Source organism: Erithacus rubecula (assembly GCF_903797595.1).
Source record: "Erithacus rubecula genome assembly, chromosome: 10".
Lineage (NCBI taxonomy): Eukaryota > Metazoa > Chordata > Aves > Passeriformes > Muscicapidae > Erithacus > Erithacus rubecula.
In genome coordinates this window covers 11,062,809-11,077,931 of record NC_136662.1, presented here as the reverse complement: position 1 = coordinate 11,077,931, position 15,123 = coordinate 11,062,809, and the positions used below count along the sequence as shown (strand labels likewise).

The 15,123-nt window shown below is 39.5% G+C and overlaps 1 protein-coding gene across 5 annotated transcripts in view; it reads right to left on the bottom strand.

The window, feature by feature from the left end:
- Positions 1-15,123, bottom strand: part of BCAR3 (BCAR3 adaptor protein, NSP family member) — an 85,365-nt gene that overhangs the window by 4,995 nt on the left and 65,247 nt on the right. For all 5 annotated transcript variants that reach the window (XM_079313660.1, XM_079313661.1, XM_079313663.1 and 2 more), the window contains 5 exons: positions 7,446-7,574; positions 5,943-6,385; positions 5,266-5,366; positions 2,856-3,490; positions 40-155 (listed from right to left, as the gene is read on the bottom strand). In XM_079313660.1, coding sequence (XP_079169786.1) covers positions 40-155; positions 2,856-3,490; positions 5,266-5,366; positions 5,943-6,385; positions 7,446-7,574 — 1,424 coding nt within the window. The remainder of the gene's footprint in view (positions 1-39; positions 156-2,855; positions 3,491-5,265; positions 5,367-5,942; positions 6,386-7,445; positions 7,575-15,123) is intronic.

The window sequence follows — 15,123 nt, the reverse complement described above, 5'->3', positions numbered from 1 at the left end:
TGGCCATCTGCCCTGGCAATGAGGAACAGAAACATTTACCTCTCAATCAGGTCAAGGCGCAGCTGGTGTCCGTAAGGCAAGGTGATCAACTGGAGACCAGAGTTCCCTCCCATATTCCTCCTCATCTCTTCAGAAACTTCTACTATCCTTGCCACCTGTCAGATGAAAAAAACTTTGCATGAATTTTGTTACATTTTTTTAGAAAACAGCCCTCTGGCCACAGAGAAGTCCTCCTGTAAGTGCATGGCATACAGAGTTAAGTGCACAGCATGCAACACTGTAATACAGGCATCAGAGAAAAATGTTAACCTATGCATGTTCAGTGCCTGACCCAAAAGTCAAGGAAATATTTTTTTAAAATTATACAGCCACCAGCAAACATAAAAGGTGTGAACAAAATGCTTTATCAAACTTCATCCTCTGCTTCCAGAAAGGGATTACTCTGCAGGTTCCAGGAAATGTAGTGCACTCTCAGCCTGATCCTTGTCTGAGAGGCACTGCTCTTTGCCTTAAGGACATACACATTTGCTTTGCCTTTTTTCTTTCTAAAAAACTACTGCTCAGAACATTTTTGGTTACACTACAGAGTCATAAAGATTAACTAGGTTCATAAAAGTTTGTAAAGATGAATTAGCAAAAAGGACTAAGGAGGACACAGTGTTGTGCCTAATGAAGTCAGTGTGTGAAAGCTGACACCCTTACCAATTTGTCTTTGCTTTTTAAACAGATTGTATTAGCTACTGGTTATCTCAGCAATAATTGCTAATAATAAGCAAAACCACATTAATATGATGGTGAAAGATTATCTGCTGGTTTAAGGCCTGTATGTTGACATATGTACAAACCAATCTGCCTGCAATTTTCTGATACACTCATCAGCAGGCTTTTTTTGGCTATGAAATGGTGAAAGCAATCTGGACTGCATAACAAGCCTCACCAGTACAAAACAGCACTGTAGAAAAACCTGTTTCACTTCTGGTGAAGCAGGAGTGATATGAAACCCCTGGAGACACTGATTGCTATTCCATCACAAGTATGCAAGTGGCAAACACTCACCTCATCACTTCCCATATGTATGGGTGAGTCTTTATTTGAAATGTCATTATTCAAAAGGCAAACTCAACTACTGATGACACAGGACACATGAACTTTAGCCTGGGATCTCAGTACAAAGCATTCATTCTGGCCCAAATTCACAGGCCAATCTCATTGCATCATGCAGTTCTTATCAGTGCAGTCTGCAACAAGTTGCCAGTAAATGACAGGCATTGATTGGCTCAGCACTTGGAGGTGAACATCAAACAGACTTCTCTACCTGTCCCAGCTAGTTGCTGTTCCTGCTCCAAAATCCAAAAATCTGTTTCTGCAAAGTCCTCCAATGACTCTTAATTAACTCCAGCTGGCTAGTTGGTGCCTTAGTTCCATTGCAAAGTTTACAGTATTTAAAATAAGGAGTCTTACAATGAGCTAACTGAATATTATATACATACATACATATATATAAACTCACTACTTCTTTAAGGCATGCATATCCTATACCTTCAAGCAACATAATGTTTAACAATATATTAAAGATCATTTAGTTATTAAATTGAAGGAAGAAAAAAGTCAATTTTGGAACTAAAATGTTAGGAAAATGCTGTTAATACTCTTGGAACCATAGTAAAGAAACCTCAATCTACCACTTCTGAGAAGAGTGAGCAATTGTGGAGCTGAGTTTTCCTGAGTCACCTTGTCTGCATGAAGCCTCACTTAGCAGCAGCCAACAGTTACTGAGGGAAGAAAAAGCTGTGTTTGGTGTTGGCAGGCCCCCAGCAGTGGGCAGGACTCACACACACTGGGCTGCCCCAGGGTCCTGCCCCCTCCTCAGACCTTTGGTGTCTGTCAGTGCAGCAGCACCAGCAGAGTGCTACTGATGTGCTGCTTCTGGGGCATCTCCACTCCCACTGCCCTTCCTGCCTGCAACAGTTACCCAGTAACCATATTTCCCTTCTCAAACTCTTCTTAAAAAGACTAAAACCACCAAAGCCCAACAAAGCTTGGGGGGGTTAGATATCTACCATACCATTTGGTTCCTGTAGCTGCTCTGCAGCAGGTACAGCACTCAGTCTGCCAGCAAAGTCATCCAGATTTAACTGCAGTTACATTTCTTTCATTACACAAAATCATCATCTCATTAGGAGATGATTCTCCTGTCTTTCTGATCCATTAGCTGATCTCCAAGCCCTGGCAGCTGACCAAAGTGTACAATGTGAAAAACAGTTCTTTGTGGTTTTTTTTTCATCTTTCTAAGCAATTTCTCTAGCACAGTTCTCTCACAGGAGAGAAAAGCACAAGTCCTGATAGCTATTTTCCCACACTACCTATCCAGGTGTAAGAGAGGAACTCAGAGAAAGATTAGAAGAGCAGCTGTTTTCAGAAGTTTAAATATATTTTGTTCCATTGAACGCTGTATACAATGGCCATGTGGCAGCCAGGTAATGCCTGCCTGCTCTTTGCCCTAACGAGCTATTTCCTGCCATGAACTGTTCTCCCCCCTTCAGTGCTTTACAGCACAGAGAGCTCTTCCTCCAAGACAGGAGAAAGGCTGAGTCATGGGTGTGCAGCAACTGATAGGAGACTTAATAGACATGAAACTTCGAGAATTTGAATCTAAAGTCAAGCATGATCAGAGACATTTAGTCAAAAGAGTTTGTGAATATTCTTATTCTTCAAATAGAAAATAGTCTAAAAATTCCTGCAAACAATACAAACATTGTATTAGCTGCAAACCTACCCATTATTCTTTTCCAATCAATTATTTTAAAAGTCTAAACTGGCACAATATAAAATAAAACAAATGATCCTTTTTTTACCTTGCAGTCCATTCTAAGAATATGCTGTGCAATCATCTTGGGATTATTGTTGGTGAAAAGCTCCTTAACTCTTCTTAGCATGGATGTTTCCAATGGCTTGTTTTCAGGAGGAAGAAGTTTGGATTCAAAATCATTTGGTTTAAAACTAGACACTGTCTCATAAACAGGTGCAAAAAAGATGCTGTCTTCTTCAGCCAGCTGAGTTGAAGCTTCTGAAGGATCTGCAGGGCTTGTTGTAGGATCATCATCAAGGATCAAATAGCTTGTTTCAGAGTTCCTGAATGTTGCCCTCTCCTTTTGTGTCAGATGTTCCACATAGCTGTTTTTCTGACACAAGTGTTGCTTTGCTGCTGTAGGGTGTCTGGCAGGGTTTAGTTCACAATAGTGTCCTTCAGAGCTGTGGGAAGCCAAAGGAGAATCTGGGGATTTCATCAGGGGTGCTTTGCAGGGTTTAGGTGGAGGCTTTAGACAGAGCTGACTGTCTGATCCTCTAAGAGCTTCCCCTAGCTGTGACTCTAAGATGACTTTCTGAAGAACTGTGGGGCTTAGAGATGGCTCACTGCCTGTTCTAAATGCAGGTGAGCTTGGACAGGAGTTTGCATCTGCTTCAGGTAATCGAGATGGATGTCTTGAACCTGCAGGGGAAAACAGTGTTTTAGAAGACCAAAACACATATAATTCCTGGTGCCTGTGCCAAGGTTCACCTCCTGATGCTATTTCGTAAGGACAATATTGTCAGATCACAGTTATTTGCTGGCAAAATTGTATATTTTCAGGAATGACCTAGCCAGCAAATTCCATTCACTAGCTGATCCTCCCAAAATCCCAAATACATAGAACAGCTGCACCATAGTATTGTTCTGTGGTTATGCTGACAATACTTCCAGTCCCTGCTGCATACATTGGCTATCTTGTCAGAGCTGGATGGCCTCCATGCCTTGGAATAGAAGGTTTCTTTGTAACCTGATCTAGGCTATAAAAACGACTTCCAGCTGCATCACATAGAAGATGAGTCATTTCTGAGAATGACAAGTTTGAGATGAAAGCAAAACTCCCCGAAGTCAAGCCTGAACCTGAAGGTATGGAAGGAATGAACTTCAGAAATGCTAATCTTTCTGTGAAACAGAGCTAGTTTGAAGAGCTGAATCCATATATTTCTGTGTATTTATGCCTCATCCTGTACCCACTGCATATGCAAACCTTGGCACCTGATATGGCATTGAGTCCTGTGTCAGACATTCCCAATTTGAATTCTCATTGCATTTGCTGGTATCTACAGCAAAGTGACCAGCTGCATTGCTGGGTGTTACTGCTAAATTACAGATATAAAACAAAAACTCCAAATCACAAGCTGTCACCACCCCTTAAGCTGCATGATAACAGGACCTGCTCAAAGCACCCTATGAAAAAATGTACAGCACAATTCTTCAGGCTGTTGTGGTATAAAAATAAAAGTATCTGCAGTCATGGATTGGAATAATCAATTCAACTCCAGCAGGACAGAAACTTGCCTTATAAATGTCTGTCCCTCCTGCTGTTAAAACACAGAAGAACACTCTATCTCTTTCTAAAATACTGTCTTACTGTACAAATACTTAATATTCTCTTTGTTATGAGAACTCTTCCTATAATAGGCAAGAAGAATTTTAACAGTATCATATTCAAAATGAGCAGTCTTTGAAGTCAATACTAGTTTGTCCACATGGGAAGAGATGCATTATTGCAAGCTATACACAACTGTGTTAGCATGGAAACAATTGCTTGAACCTTTGAAGAATCTGAGAAATAAATGCCCCAACCAACAACTGATCCAAATGTTGTCACACTCTGGATCCCTAGCTTAGGATGACAGTGGCCATGGAACCAGACAACAGCAAAAGGAGTAAAAAGCAAAAAGGATGGAAGGTAGAGAGATTGAGGGAGATGGAAGAACAGAACTGAGTACAAAAGCCATGGTAGTGTTTTTCTCCTAGTGAGGAACATTACCTCATCTGCACAGTTTACCCTGAGAAAAAGCAGTTACCAGAATTTCCATAAAACACCACTTCCACTTAATATTAAGTTTTGTCAGAAAGACATGAGTGAAACAAGTCAGTTCTTGTCAAGCACAAGTGAGGAAAGGTAATACCATCAAAAAAGATATTAATGCCAACCACAGCTGTTATTTTTTTGGTGTGGAAGCCGACTGAGCCCTGTGCTAAGGTTCTCAACTAGCTGCTGCACTGTAAATAAAAATCCTGTTCCGGTGACTTGGAGAGAGGCAGTGTGTTAACACAGCTAACAGTGGCCATTAAATATAATGTATTTACAGTACTCAGAACATTCAGCAGTCTCGCTTTGGTCTGAAGAGTAACAGACCACCTGGACACACACAGATTCTAAGTATGAAACTTCTAATTATAAAACATACCTATTAGCAGATAGCTCTCTGACTGGTGAGCCTTTAAAGGGAATCTTTTCTCCAGGACATGATCCAAACTAGCTGGCTGGCTACCACTTTTTTCTTTGTTTCTAGGGTAAACAAAAATGTAAACAAAACCATATCAATACATGCACCACCTAAAATACATAGCTAATTGCCAGAATAGATCATAACCAGTGCAAGGATCAGTAGGTTTTCACTCTGGCAGCTTACGATAATAAAAGTTACTTCATTCATTCATAAACTGCTGTTGCAGTGGCAGTGAAATGGGCTATACTATGCGTCACCCTGCAACATTTATGAAGGTATTTCCTTTCTAATGGAACATTTGATTTGGACACTGAAATTAGGATCCATTATCCCACACTGGGAGCTTTTATTTCAGGAGTCAACTATGGAAAAACAGACTTCTCTGGAGCAGCATCAAGATGTTATTTTAATCCTTTGTCTTACATGGTCAAGATTTGCAAAGTCATTGCAGTGCTGCTGTGCTTCCAGAGTCTACATTTGCTCTCAATTTGTGGATTTGCTGATCCTTTGCTAAAATCAGCAAACCCTCATGCCTAGTCTTCCATCTCAAATCAGAGTGAAAACTCCCATCACCTCCACCAGGAGCTGATACACTTGCTCCATTTCCTTCCATAAGGACAGCAAAATTAAGGTACCTCCAAAGATTTCCTCTGGGTATGCTCTGCTCTGGGGATTGCATGCTGGATATACCAGGGCTCAGCCTCTTTGCAGTTTCTGTTTTTCCTTCAGGGGTGCTTGGCTCTTTTTGTTGAACTGGAGTTACACCATATTTTTCTTCTAGACACCTGAGAGGCACAGTCCTGTTGATAGGCTGAAAAATAATTGCTCCACTCTGCTTTGATATCGGTGTGCGATTCCCAACGTAGTATCTAACTAATCCAGGGACAGTGTCAAAACTTTCCAGTTCAAACTGATACTGAACACGACAGTAGGCTTCATTGAGTCTTAGAACTGTTTTGTTGATTTTAAAATGCTGAGGGGTATTTTTCCACTGACAGGTAAGAACAAAGTTCCCAGGACTGGAGAGAGAATCTCTGATCAGAAAATCTCCATCTCTCTGAACTAAGCCTTCTGCAACCTTTGAGGAAAAAGAATTACACAAAAAATTATATTCAGGATCAGAAAACAATACATTACAACACAATATTCTTAAACAAAGGAATTAATCTGGCTATTCTGGGAGGATACAAAAAGCCACAAATACAAAGCGAAGCATGAAGGGTGGTAGAAGAATGATTTCTCCAATTCTTAATTAAAAGCTCATCCCACAACAGGGATCTGAAAGGGCTTCTTGGAAGGAGCCAGCAGCCAGAAGTTGACCTACTTCTGCATGTGTATTTCTTCTGGTTTGCTAATAGAAAATAAGACATGATGGGAAAGCAGTAACCCAGGATTTTAAGTTTAAAGCATCTGAATTATAGAGTCACACTGAAGTTTAGAAGCCATTAATACAAAATCCCAAATTCTGCCCTTTCATTGTTACCTTACATGACAGAAGCTTTAATTTTTTTTTTATTCTTCATGAACACTACATGTAAATACTCCTGACTAGGAGGAGTCAGAGACATCCTGTTTTTCATGTGATAAAAAGGACGCCAGGAGCCAAGTGCCAAGCCCTGTCCCGGGGCTGAGCCCGCAGGGGGAGCTCCAGCTGCAAGCTCCGGTCCAACCTCAGCCTTACCATGTCTGTAACTACTTTTGAAAGCATCAAAATGGAAGTGATTTAATTGACTTTGTTGCAGTTTTTTTTTCCCTTTCCCCCAAGTTTCAAGCACAATAAAGAAAATAAACGACATTTTAACTCTCATTAAGAATACATTTCATTGGAATGAGCCAAATTAATGTCAGTATTCTCTAAACAATATGCAATCATAGCATTCTTATACAAAGCTTAAATTCAATTTCCAAATTTATTCAGTGCACAAAAATTCTGAAATGTATCTATTTTCCACCAGGGTCTGCCCTGAATCCTTCCTTGGCCTCATTTTATGCCAAGCTGGGATAAATACCATAGCTTTCATACAAATAGGCATTATGTTCCTACTAAATGAATTGGGTATCAGAGATGTGTCCAGCACATCAGTGAGCTGTTTGTCTGTAAAGGCTCAAGCACACCAGGCAATGCAGAGAGCACGTACCTGCCGAGGAATACGTCCATGGTACCAGGCATGGCTCCGCAAGTCCTCACTGCTCAGCTGCAGCTCCTCCTCTAGCTCCTTCTTCAGCTTTTCCGGGCTGTTGTCCATAACCTGCCTCTCCCTAGAAAACTGCAATAAAAGATTAAAAGCTTCAACTGTGCCAAGTTTAGTGATTAACATTTTACCTGGGTTATAACTTCCATCATATGACTGCACTGGAATGCAGGTGTTGTTTTCAGCAGGCTGGCCTGGCTTTGCTCTCTAGATTGTATTTGCAAACCCCAGCACTCTGTGAGATAACATGTGATTGTTCTACACCGCATGGAATGGAGCAAAGTGTTCTGCCTGTACACCAAACTAATAGTGACACACCTACAAAGTCACTTCTCTTACTTCCTCTTCCCAATAAGAATTCTAACTATATTAAAAAAAAAAAAAATGGAGCTGGACCCAAATGCCCTTCTCCAATATTCTTCCTCCTGTTTAAACTTTCATTTTAAATTCAGATTCTTTCCCAGCAGCCCCCTTTGAACCCATCCAGTTAAAAACATTCCAAATGCATTAAGACAGGCTGAGCTGGACACACTTAGTTGTTCAATACTTCTGTTGCCAAAGAACCAATTTGCCAAAACAAAATTTCACTCTTAAAGGGCTTACTCCTAATGGCCATTAATGCTGCAGATCCAAGATGTTGCCCTCCTAAAGGACAAAAGCTCTTGCTGACCTTAGCACAAAAGGCAGGAGTTTTGCTTGAAGATATCTCCATCACCACTACACAACTACTACACGATTTCCAGAACATTTCTGTCTTCATGTCTTCTTGGGGCACAGCTTTCATGCTGGCCCACTGTGGCTCACTAGTCCTTATGGATGCAGTATTGCTATCAGTGAGGTGCAGGACATTCTCTGGAGTAGCCACGTTCTCTTTCACAAGCACTTAGAGGGGGGAAGTACTCTGGACTTCCTTTCATTCTCCAAGGGCTGGGACTCCAGCCCATCTTTGTTGTGCTGAAAAGTTTCAAAAGCCTGAGAACATGCTCTACATTGATCAAAGAATCAAGACTATACCCTCTCTTCAGAGAAAGACCATTTAAATAAAAAAAGGAGAGGGATAAGGAGAGAGGGGGGTTCTCCAGCAAAACGCAGTATTTTGCTCCCATGCATTATGGATCTTTTTCCCAGGTCTGGGTAGGAGCCAAAGCTCATGGGTTCCTTTAGCTGATGCAAGTAAGGAACACATGCACTACTTAAAAAAAGAACTGGGAAGGTTTGTCCACCAATTCCTCTTCTTTCCATGAACACTGCTCTCTACAGCTTTTTTCTTCTTCACAGTGAATACTCACAGCATCTTACCGTGGGAGCAGCTGGCACATGTTTAACACTTCTTTCAATGATACTCCCTGCAATTTCAGGCAGACTGAATTACAACAGACTACCAGACAGCAGATTTCTGGAGGAATAACGCCAGAGGAGGCATCCTACTGCCAAGACAATTTATACATCCTAGGAACCCAGTAAAATTCTGAGATAAATTCTCCCCTTCTCTCTGCTTTTCTCAGAGAAATATAAGGCTTCTCCCAGACAAACACTAGTAGCTAACATAGAAAGGCAGAAGACAAAAACAACCTGGTAAATAATCACTTTTCACCTTGATTTCTCTTACGTGAACCAGAATACAGTGTTATTTATCCATACAATACTGGTTCAAAATGGACAAGCATTTTCATCAAGGTGCAAATTCTTTGTGTTATTGTGCACTAAGGTTTCATCAACTCCTTCCTAGCTTTATGAGAAGACTGTGCAGAAAGAAACCATGCTGCACAAAAGAAGATGATCTTCACTGAAAGGGCTGTTTATAAACCCACGTACAACATGAAGAGGTGAAGTTACTGGATGTACAAGGAGCCACAGAAGAGGCTTGGTGAGGACTGAAGTCCAAAAGAATATTGAAGTATCAAAACATAGTCAGGGAAGGCCAAAAATGCCCCTTCCACTCCAAACCCTTGTGACCTATCAGACCAGCACAGGTGAAGGACCTCTGGCACATGCCTACCACTTGTATTTCCCAACTCAAATGGCTGGGAACCCATTTAAAGCTGACTGGCATTGATTCTAAAACTAACAGCCCTTTCACTACCACACCTTAGAGAATGATAGCAACTATTATAGCATCTACACAAGCTGAAGGTAGAGTGAAGAGCACACAGAGGTTTTTCAAAAGCACCTTTTCACCTGACTGCACAAGAGAGTGGCTGGAGAACTTTTAAAACACTCCCTCCAGAGTAAATAAAAACATCCAGCAGCAATGGTGTAACAAGACCTTAAAGTCATAGCTGTGTGTTCAGCTGATCTTCTCATAGGAACTGCTACTTTAATGTGAATTGTATTTAAGGTTTCAAAAGATGCTTTTGACTAAACAGAGATCTTAAAAAAGACAAAGCTACTATAGAATTGTTACCATCTTTCCAAAAGCATTTCACTGTATCTCAGTGGTAGGAGAAGCTATTGAAAATAGAACAGACATTTGCACTGACTTCACAGTGACAACCTTCATTTAGTAGTATATCTCCTCGTTTTATTTCTTTGCCTAAGACTTTCTTTGTTGGCTCCTACTCGATGACAGAAAGAAACCTGAATTTACATTTATAGCTAGTGAAATGGATGGTAAACAGAAATTTTTAAAAAATCTAGGGAAAAATGAAAGACTTCCATGTATTTTGCAACAAAACATGGTTGAAGCAACACAGGGAAGCTTCTAGTTTAAAAACGTTGAGATCTTTAATAGCAACAATCCTGTCAGATATCCCTGGAATAAAAAAGTAAATCAAGTCAGCAAGTCACTGTTTTCAAGTATAGATGCTTTTCCTGGCCTACAAAGAACTCCCTGTGAGTATGTGCTTTCCAGAACTGTTTGTTCACATTTTAGTTGCATTGTTTCCAGTCCTCGTGCTATTTTAAGATATTTCTGCCACTGAGTTTTTGTGAACAGGTCCTTAAAATAAAAATATACAACTACCTAGCAATACAATGTCTGTCACCCTCTGGCAATCCTACTCACTCAATCCTACTTACATACACTATGGAAAATCTAGAGAGCCAAGACTTCAGAAGGAGGGAAAAAATTTCAGTCAACATTTATAAACTAAGAAACTCCTTGGCAGTTTATTGTATTTCACAAAGAATTTCTACTTCAGGGCCATTAATCTAACAGGAAACTGTGCTTATAGATGTAACAAGCTATCCTTAATGTTACATAGGATTTTACTCTTTTTTTTTTTTTTTTCCAGATAAATGTTAACTTAGCATACCTAAACCTGAAAAATAATCAAAGTTTAAGAAAATAAAACATCAAACTATGATCTCATTTAGGGCAAATCTGAAGAGGACTTGACTGACTTTCCACAATATGCTGTGTCTCTGAAATTTGTGAATGTATTTTAATGGGAATTTCTCACAATAATCTGCTGCTGATGCATCCAAGAGGTTGCTTTTATGCAAGTGTTTGGCACTCTCCTGTATCAACCATACTAACAGAATTTATCACATTAGATTGTGCTGAATCTACTGTATGAGGCTGGTAGTAAACAAAAGAGAAGTCCCACAGTTATTTCTGTACTGTCATTAATTAATTCCTTTCTAAGGTGATGATGTGTTTGGTTTATTGTTTTGGGGTTTTTGTTTGGTTGTGGGTTTTTTCCTTTTTTTTTTTTTTCTAAAACAATTTGAATTATGAGGGAAAAGCTTTTAATTTTAGACACTGTTTGGAAGTGGTCCAAAATCTGTCATGCTAGATCCCCTCATTCAGTTGAGACAAAGGCAAAATTCACATCATCTCTCTTTGTATCCTTCTGGCACAGTATTATTTACACAAAGCCCAGCCAAGGTCTGTTATGGGCACAAGACTAAAGGGGCCACATTTCCATCCAATCTCAATTACTTCCTGGTGCTTTGCACAGCTCTGCCAGGTAAAAATTAAATGAGCCCAACAGGCAGCCTTGGAACCACCTGATTTCCTGTTGCCTTGAAGGCTTCAGTAAAGAAAGAAGAGAAGAGATGGTTATTAGGGATAAATGAGAACAGCTTTGTGATCTGACTGAGGAAGAAAGTCAACTCCATACCTTTCCCACAATTTTAGTATTTTAAGTTTTAATAAATGTACTGAATCCATGTAAACCAAATCTATTTCAGATTTCTCACAAATCCATCTTTTCTCCAGCACTGGAGGCCTGCTATGCTTGTTTAAGTACACCATGAATGCTGAACTGTGACTTTTTGACTAGGTAAATCACTAGGTCCTACAGAGCCTCCAAACAAATAAGGAGATGGGAGAAGCTTTGTGATGAATGAAAAACTTAAATTTTGTGAGATTTGCATAGCTTTTAGCCAAGTAGATAATTTAACAGAAAGACCGATTGACAGAAAATATGAAGGAGACACTGGGGCAAGAACAGGAAATACCAAGAGGGAAGACAAAGATATGAAACAAGAAAGAAGGGAGAGGATACACAGACACTGGACACCAAAAACATCTGGAAAAGTGAAAATAATGAAATTACTCTATTTCCAAGCCACTAGAGAGCAGTCAACTTGTTCATACAAGAAAGGAAAATGTTATTGTCAAAGTTCCAATTCTGGATCAATATATACTGTCTGCAGAGATCCTTCCAGTCTTTAATCCTGTGCCCCTGTAATCCTAATCAGACTGCCTATCTGGGATTATGAATACAAGCATTTAAAAATATACAGTTACATTAATTGATAAGATGTTTTAATGAATACAGTGTATATAATTTCATTTATTACTAACTGGCCACCAAACACAACACACTTGCACTGAGAATTTACATGTAGAAACAAACACTCCAATATTGTTCAAAAACATTCTTGTCAGTCTTATTTTCAGCTGGAGACAAAAGCAGCATCGTTGGCCAAGGTCATATAAAACAAAAACAGATAGTGATTTCTGAGTAGTTTTGTTCTGAGAAAGAACAAAGTGGAGAAAGGGAGGTTCTAAACACAGGAATCAATTTTCAGATTAATTTGGAAATTGAACCACAGCTGGTGGAACGTTCTTCAGAGGCAGCTTTCTCTAACCTTCCAGAGGGCACAAAGCTCACACAAGACTATAGCAAGTGCTGTGTTAAGTAAGAGGAGGTGCAGAATGGAGAGAGAGATTAATTAATAGGAGAATAGCAAATTTGAAGCCACGTGATTTCCACATGCTTCTTTTGGTAACTGATGACAACTTTTGAGGTAATTGATGAAAAGATAACAAATTATCATGAAAACCTTCCCTGTGACTGCAATGGCTCTTTAAAATCAAATAAACTCCATCACGTGCACATTCTCATTCTGCTACTATGAACAACAAAAGTTGCCAGTTCACAGAAAAGTGGCCAATTTTTTCTGGTTTTGGCTGTCATAGAGTTAATTTCTTCTCAGCAGCTGGTACAGTGCAGTGTTTTAGATTCAGTATGAGAACAATGTTGACAACACACTGATGTTTTGATTGTTGCTAAGTCATGTATATCCTAAGTTAAGGACTCTTTTTGTGTCTCATGCCGTGACAGAGAGGAGCACAAAAGGCTGGGAGGGAGCATGACCATGACAGGTGACCTGAACTGGCCAAAGGGATATTCCACACCACAGAACATCATGCCCATTATATAAAATGGGGAATTGCCTTAAAGCAGGGCTGACAGGAGTTCAGGGACAGGGTCTGACATCAGTCAGGGTGATGAGAACCTGCATTGTGCATCACTTGGGTTTTTTCCCTCTTTGTTACATTATTATTTACTATTATTATTATATGTTACTTCATTTCTATTAATAATCTGTTCTTTTGTTGATCTAGAAGTTTTAGTTTTGATTCTCCTCTCCATTCCAGGGTGTGGGATGGGGTGGGTGAGTGGCTGCATGGTGCATAGCTGCCAGCTGGGCTCAAACCATAACTAATAAGCAAGATACTTGTTCAGAATGAGGGAACTAAAAAAAGTCCTTTATGTTAAGTGAAGGTAATGATAAAATCTAATTCTAGTGAATTCAACAACCATTTTCCAGAACACCACCACACTTACAACAAATCCTTACATTTCTACGTAACCACATTCTACATTTCTATGTAACCACGTTCAGAGCTAGCAGAGCTTCATTTCTGGAATACAGATCCTGAGAAATCCTGAGCTGAGTGTTAGTCAAATCACAATCCCTGCCTCAGTGCCCCTAGAGATTTGCATTTCCAAATGTTAATGATGTTAGCAGTTATGTAGGGGTTTGGTTTTGTTTTAATCTGATACACACCTAAATAATAGATACTACCAAGAAGTTAAATGCATAAATACCTACTGAAGAATATTCCCATTCCCATCAAAGAGAAATCCCTTACAGAGCACCAGTGGACCCTGTGCTATCTACATATATGTATGATGGAAGATAATCAAACTTTTACTGCAGTGTAACTATAAAATTACTACAGGAAATTGCAAAGAATTTTATAATGCAAGACTCATCAAAACTCAATCTCAGAAACAAGACAATGGGAAATCAAAGTTCAGGAGCTATACAAAATTTCACATAATTTTGAGCAGTCAGTCTTTTCAGATCTGCACCTTTCCAACAATAACAAATCTAACACTGAAAAGGCAGGCTAATAATGCTGAGTGGTGATTACATGTAACTCACGTGTTATCAAACCCAACTGCCTCCACATACATGCTGAAACTGGATATATGAAGCCTGAGGATGCCAGTGAACAGATTTAGATCATCACACACTGAAGAAATATTAATTAAGATCTACTATCTATAAAAAGTGATTGCAATTCACCCAAGATAAGAGATGGCACTTGCAGCAAGTAGCTGCTTATAAAAGGCTTTTTCCCCACGTCACAGTCACAGCATTAGTACATTACTGATGTGCTACATCAGCGTGCTGAAGTTGTAAAACTTGGCAGCCCTGATAACTGGAGTGGCTTTCCCCTTTTGCACAGCTTCAGCTGAGGGTGAATCATAGCAGAGAATTAAGAATGAAAATACTTGAACTTCAAGGCCCTTCTCCCTCTGACCATGACAACCATACTGACTAGTACTAAAAAAAACTGTCTCGTGGCAAAGTTGATTTCATTGATTTAGACCTCTACATTTTTAAAGTTGCTTTTTATCACTGATTTAGTCTTAAAACTTCTTCTCTTCCAAAAAATGCAAATTTAAAGAAAAATATCTTCGCTTGCAAGTGGCACAATCACAATTTAGTATTGTCTCTTCACTTTCTTCTTTTTTAAACATAAACAGGAGCCCCCTTGCCCTGAAGTTTCTTTATTTCCTTCAATGTAAACGCTTACCTTGACAGTAAACAGCTATAAAAACAAAATGGGATCATTAAAATTACTGACACATCATGACTGAAGATTTAGTTGATGCAAGTTCAGATGTTCTGGAATGATCATTATATTTTCTATTAATGCATGGGAAAAGAAACCAAATATCTGCTGCTGAGACCTTAGTTTCACACACTAAAATTAAGTGCCACAAAATGTGAGTGCTCAAGTGCTGCACTGCTTCCTGTGCTTTGGTGGGACACAACAAGGCATCTCTGAGCCTGGCCACATATTGCTTTCAATTAAATTGGATAACATAATGAATTTATCTCAATGCAGAAAAAAAAAATCTGAATTTCTTGA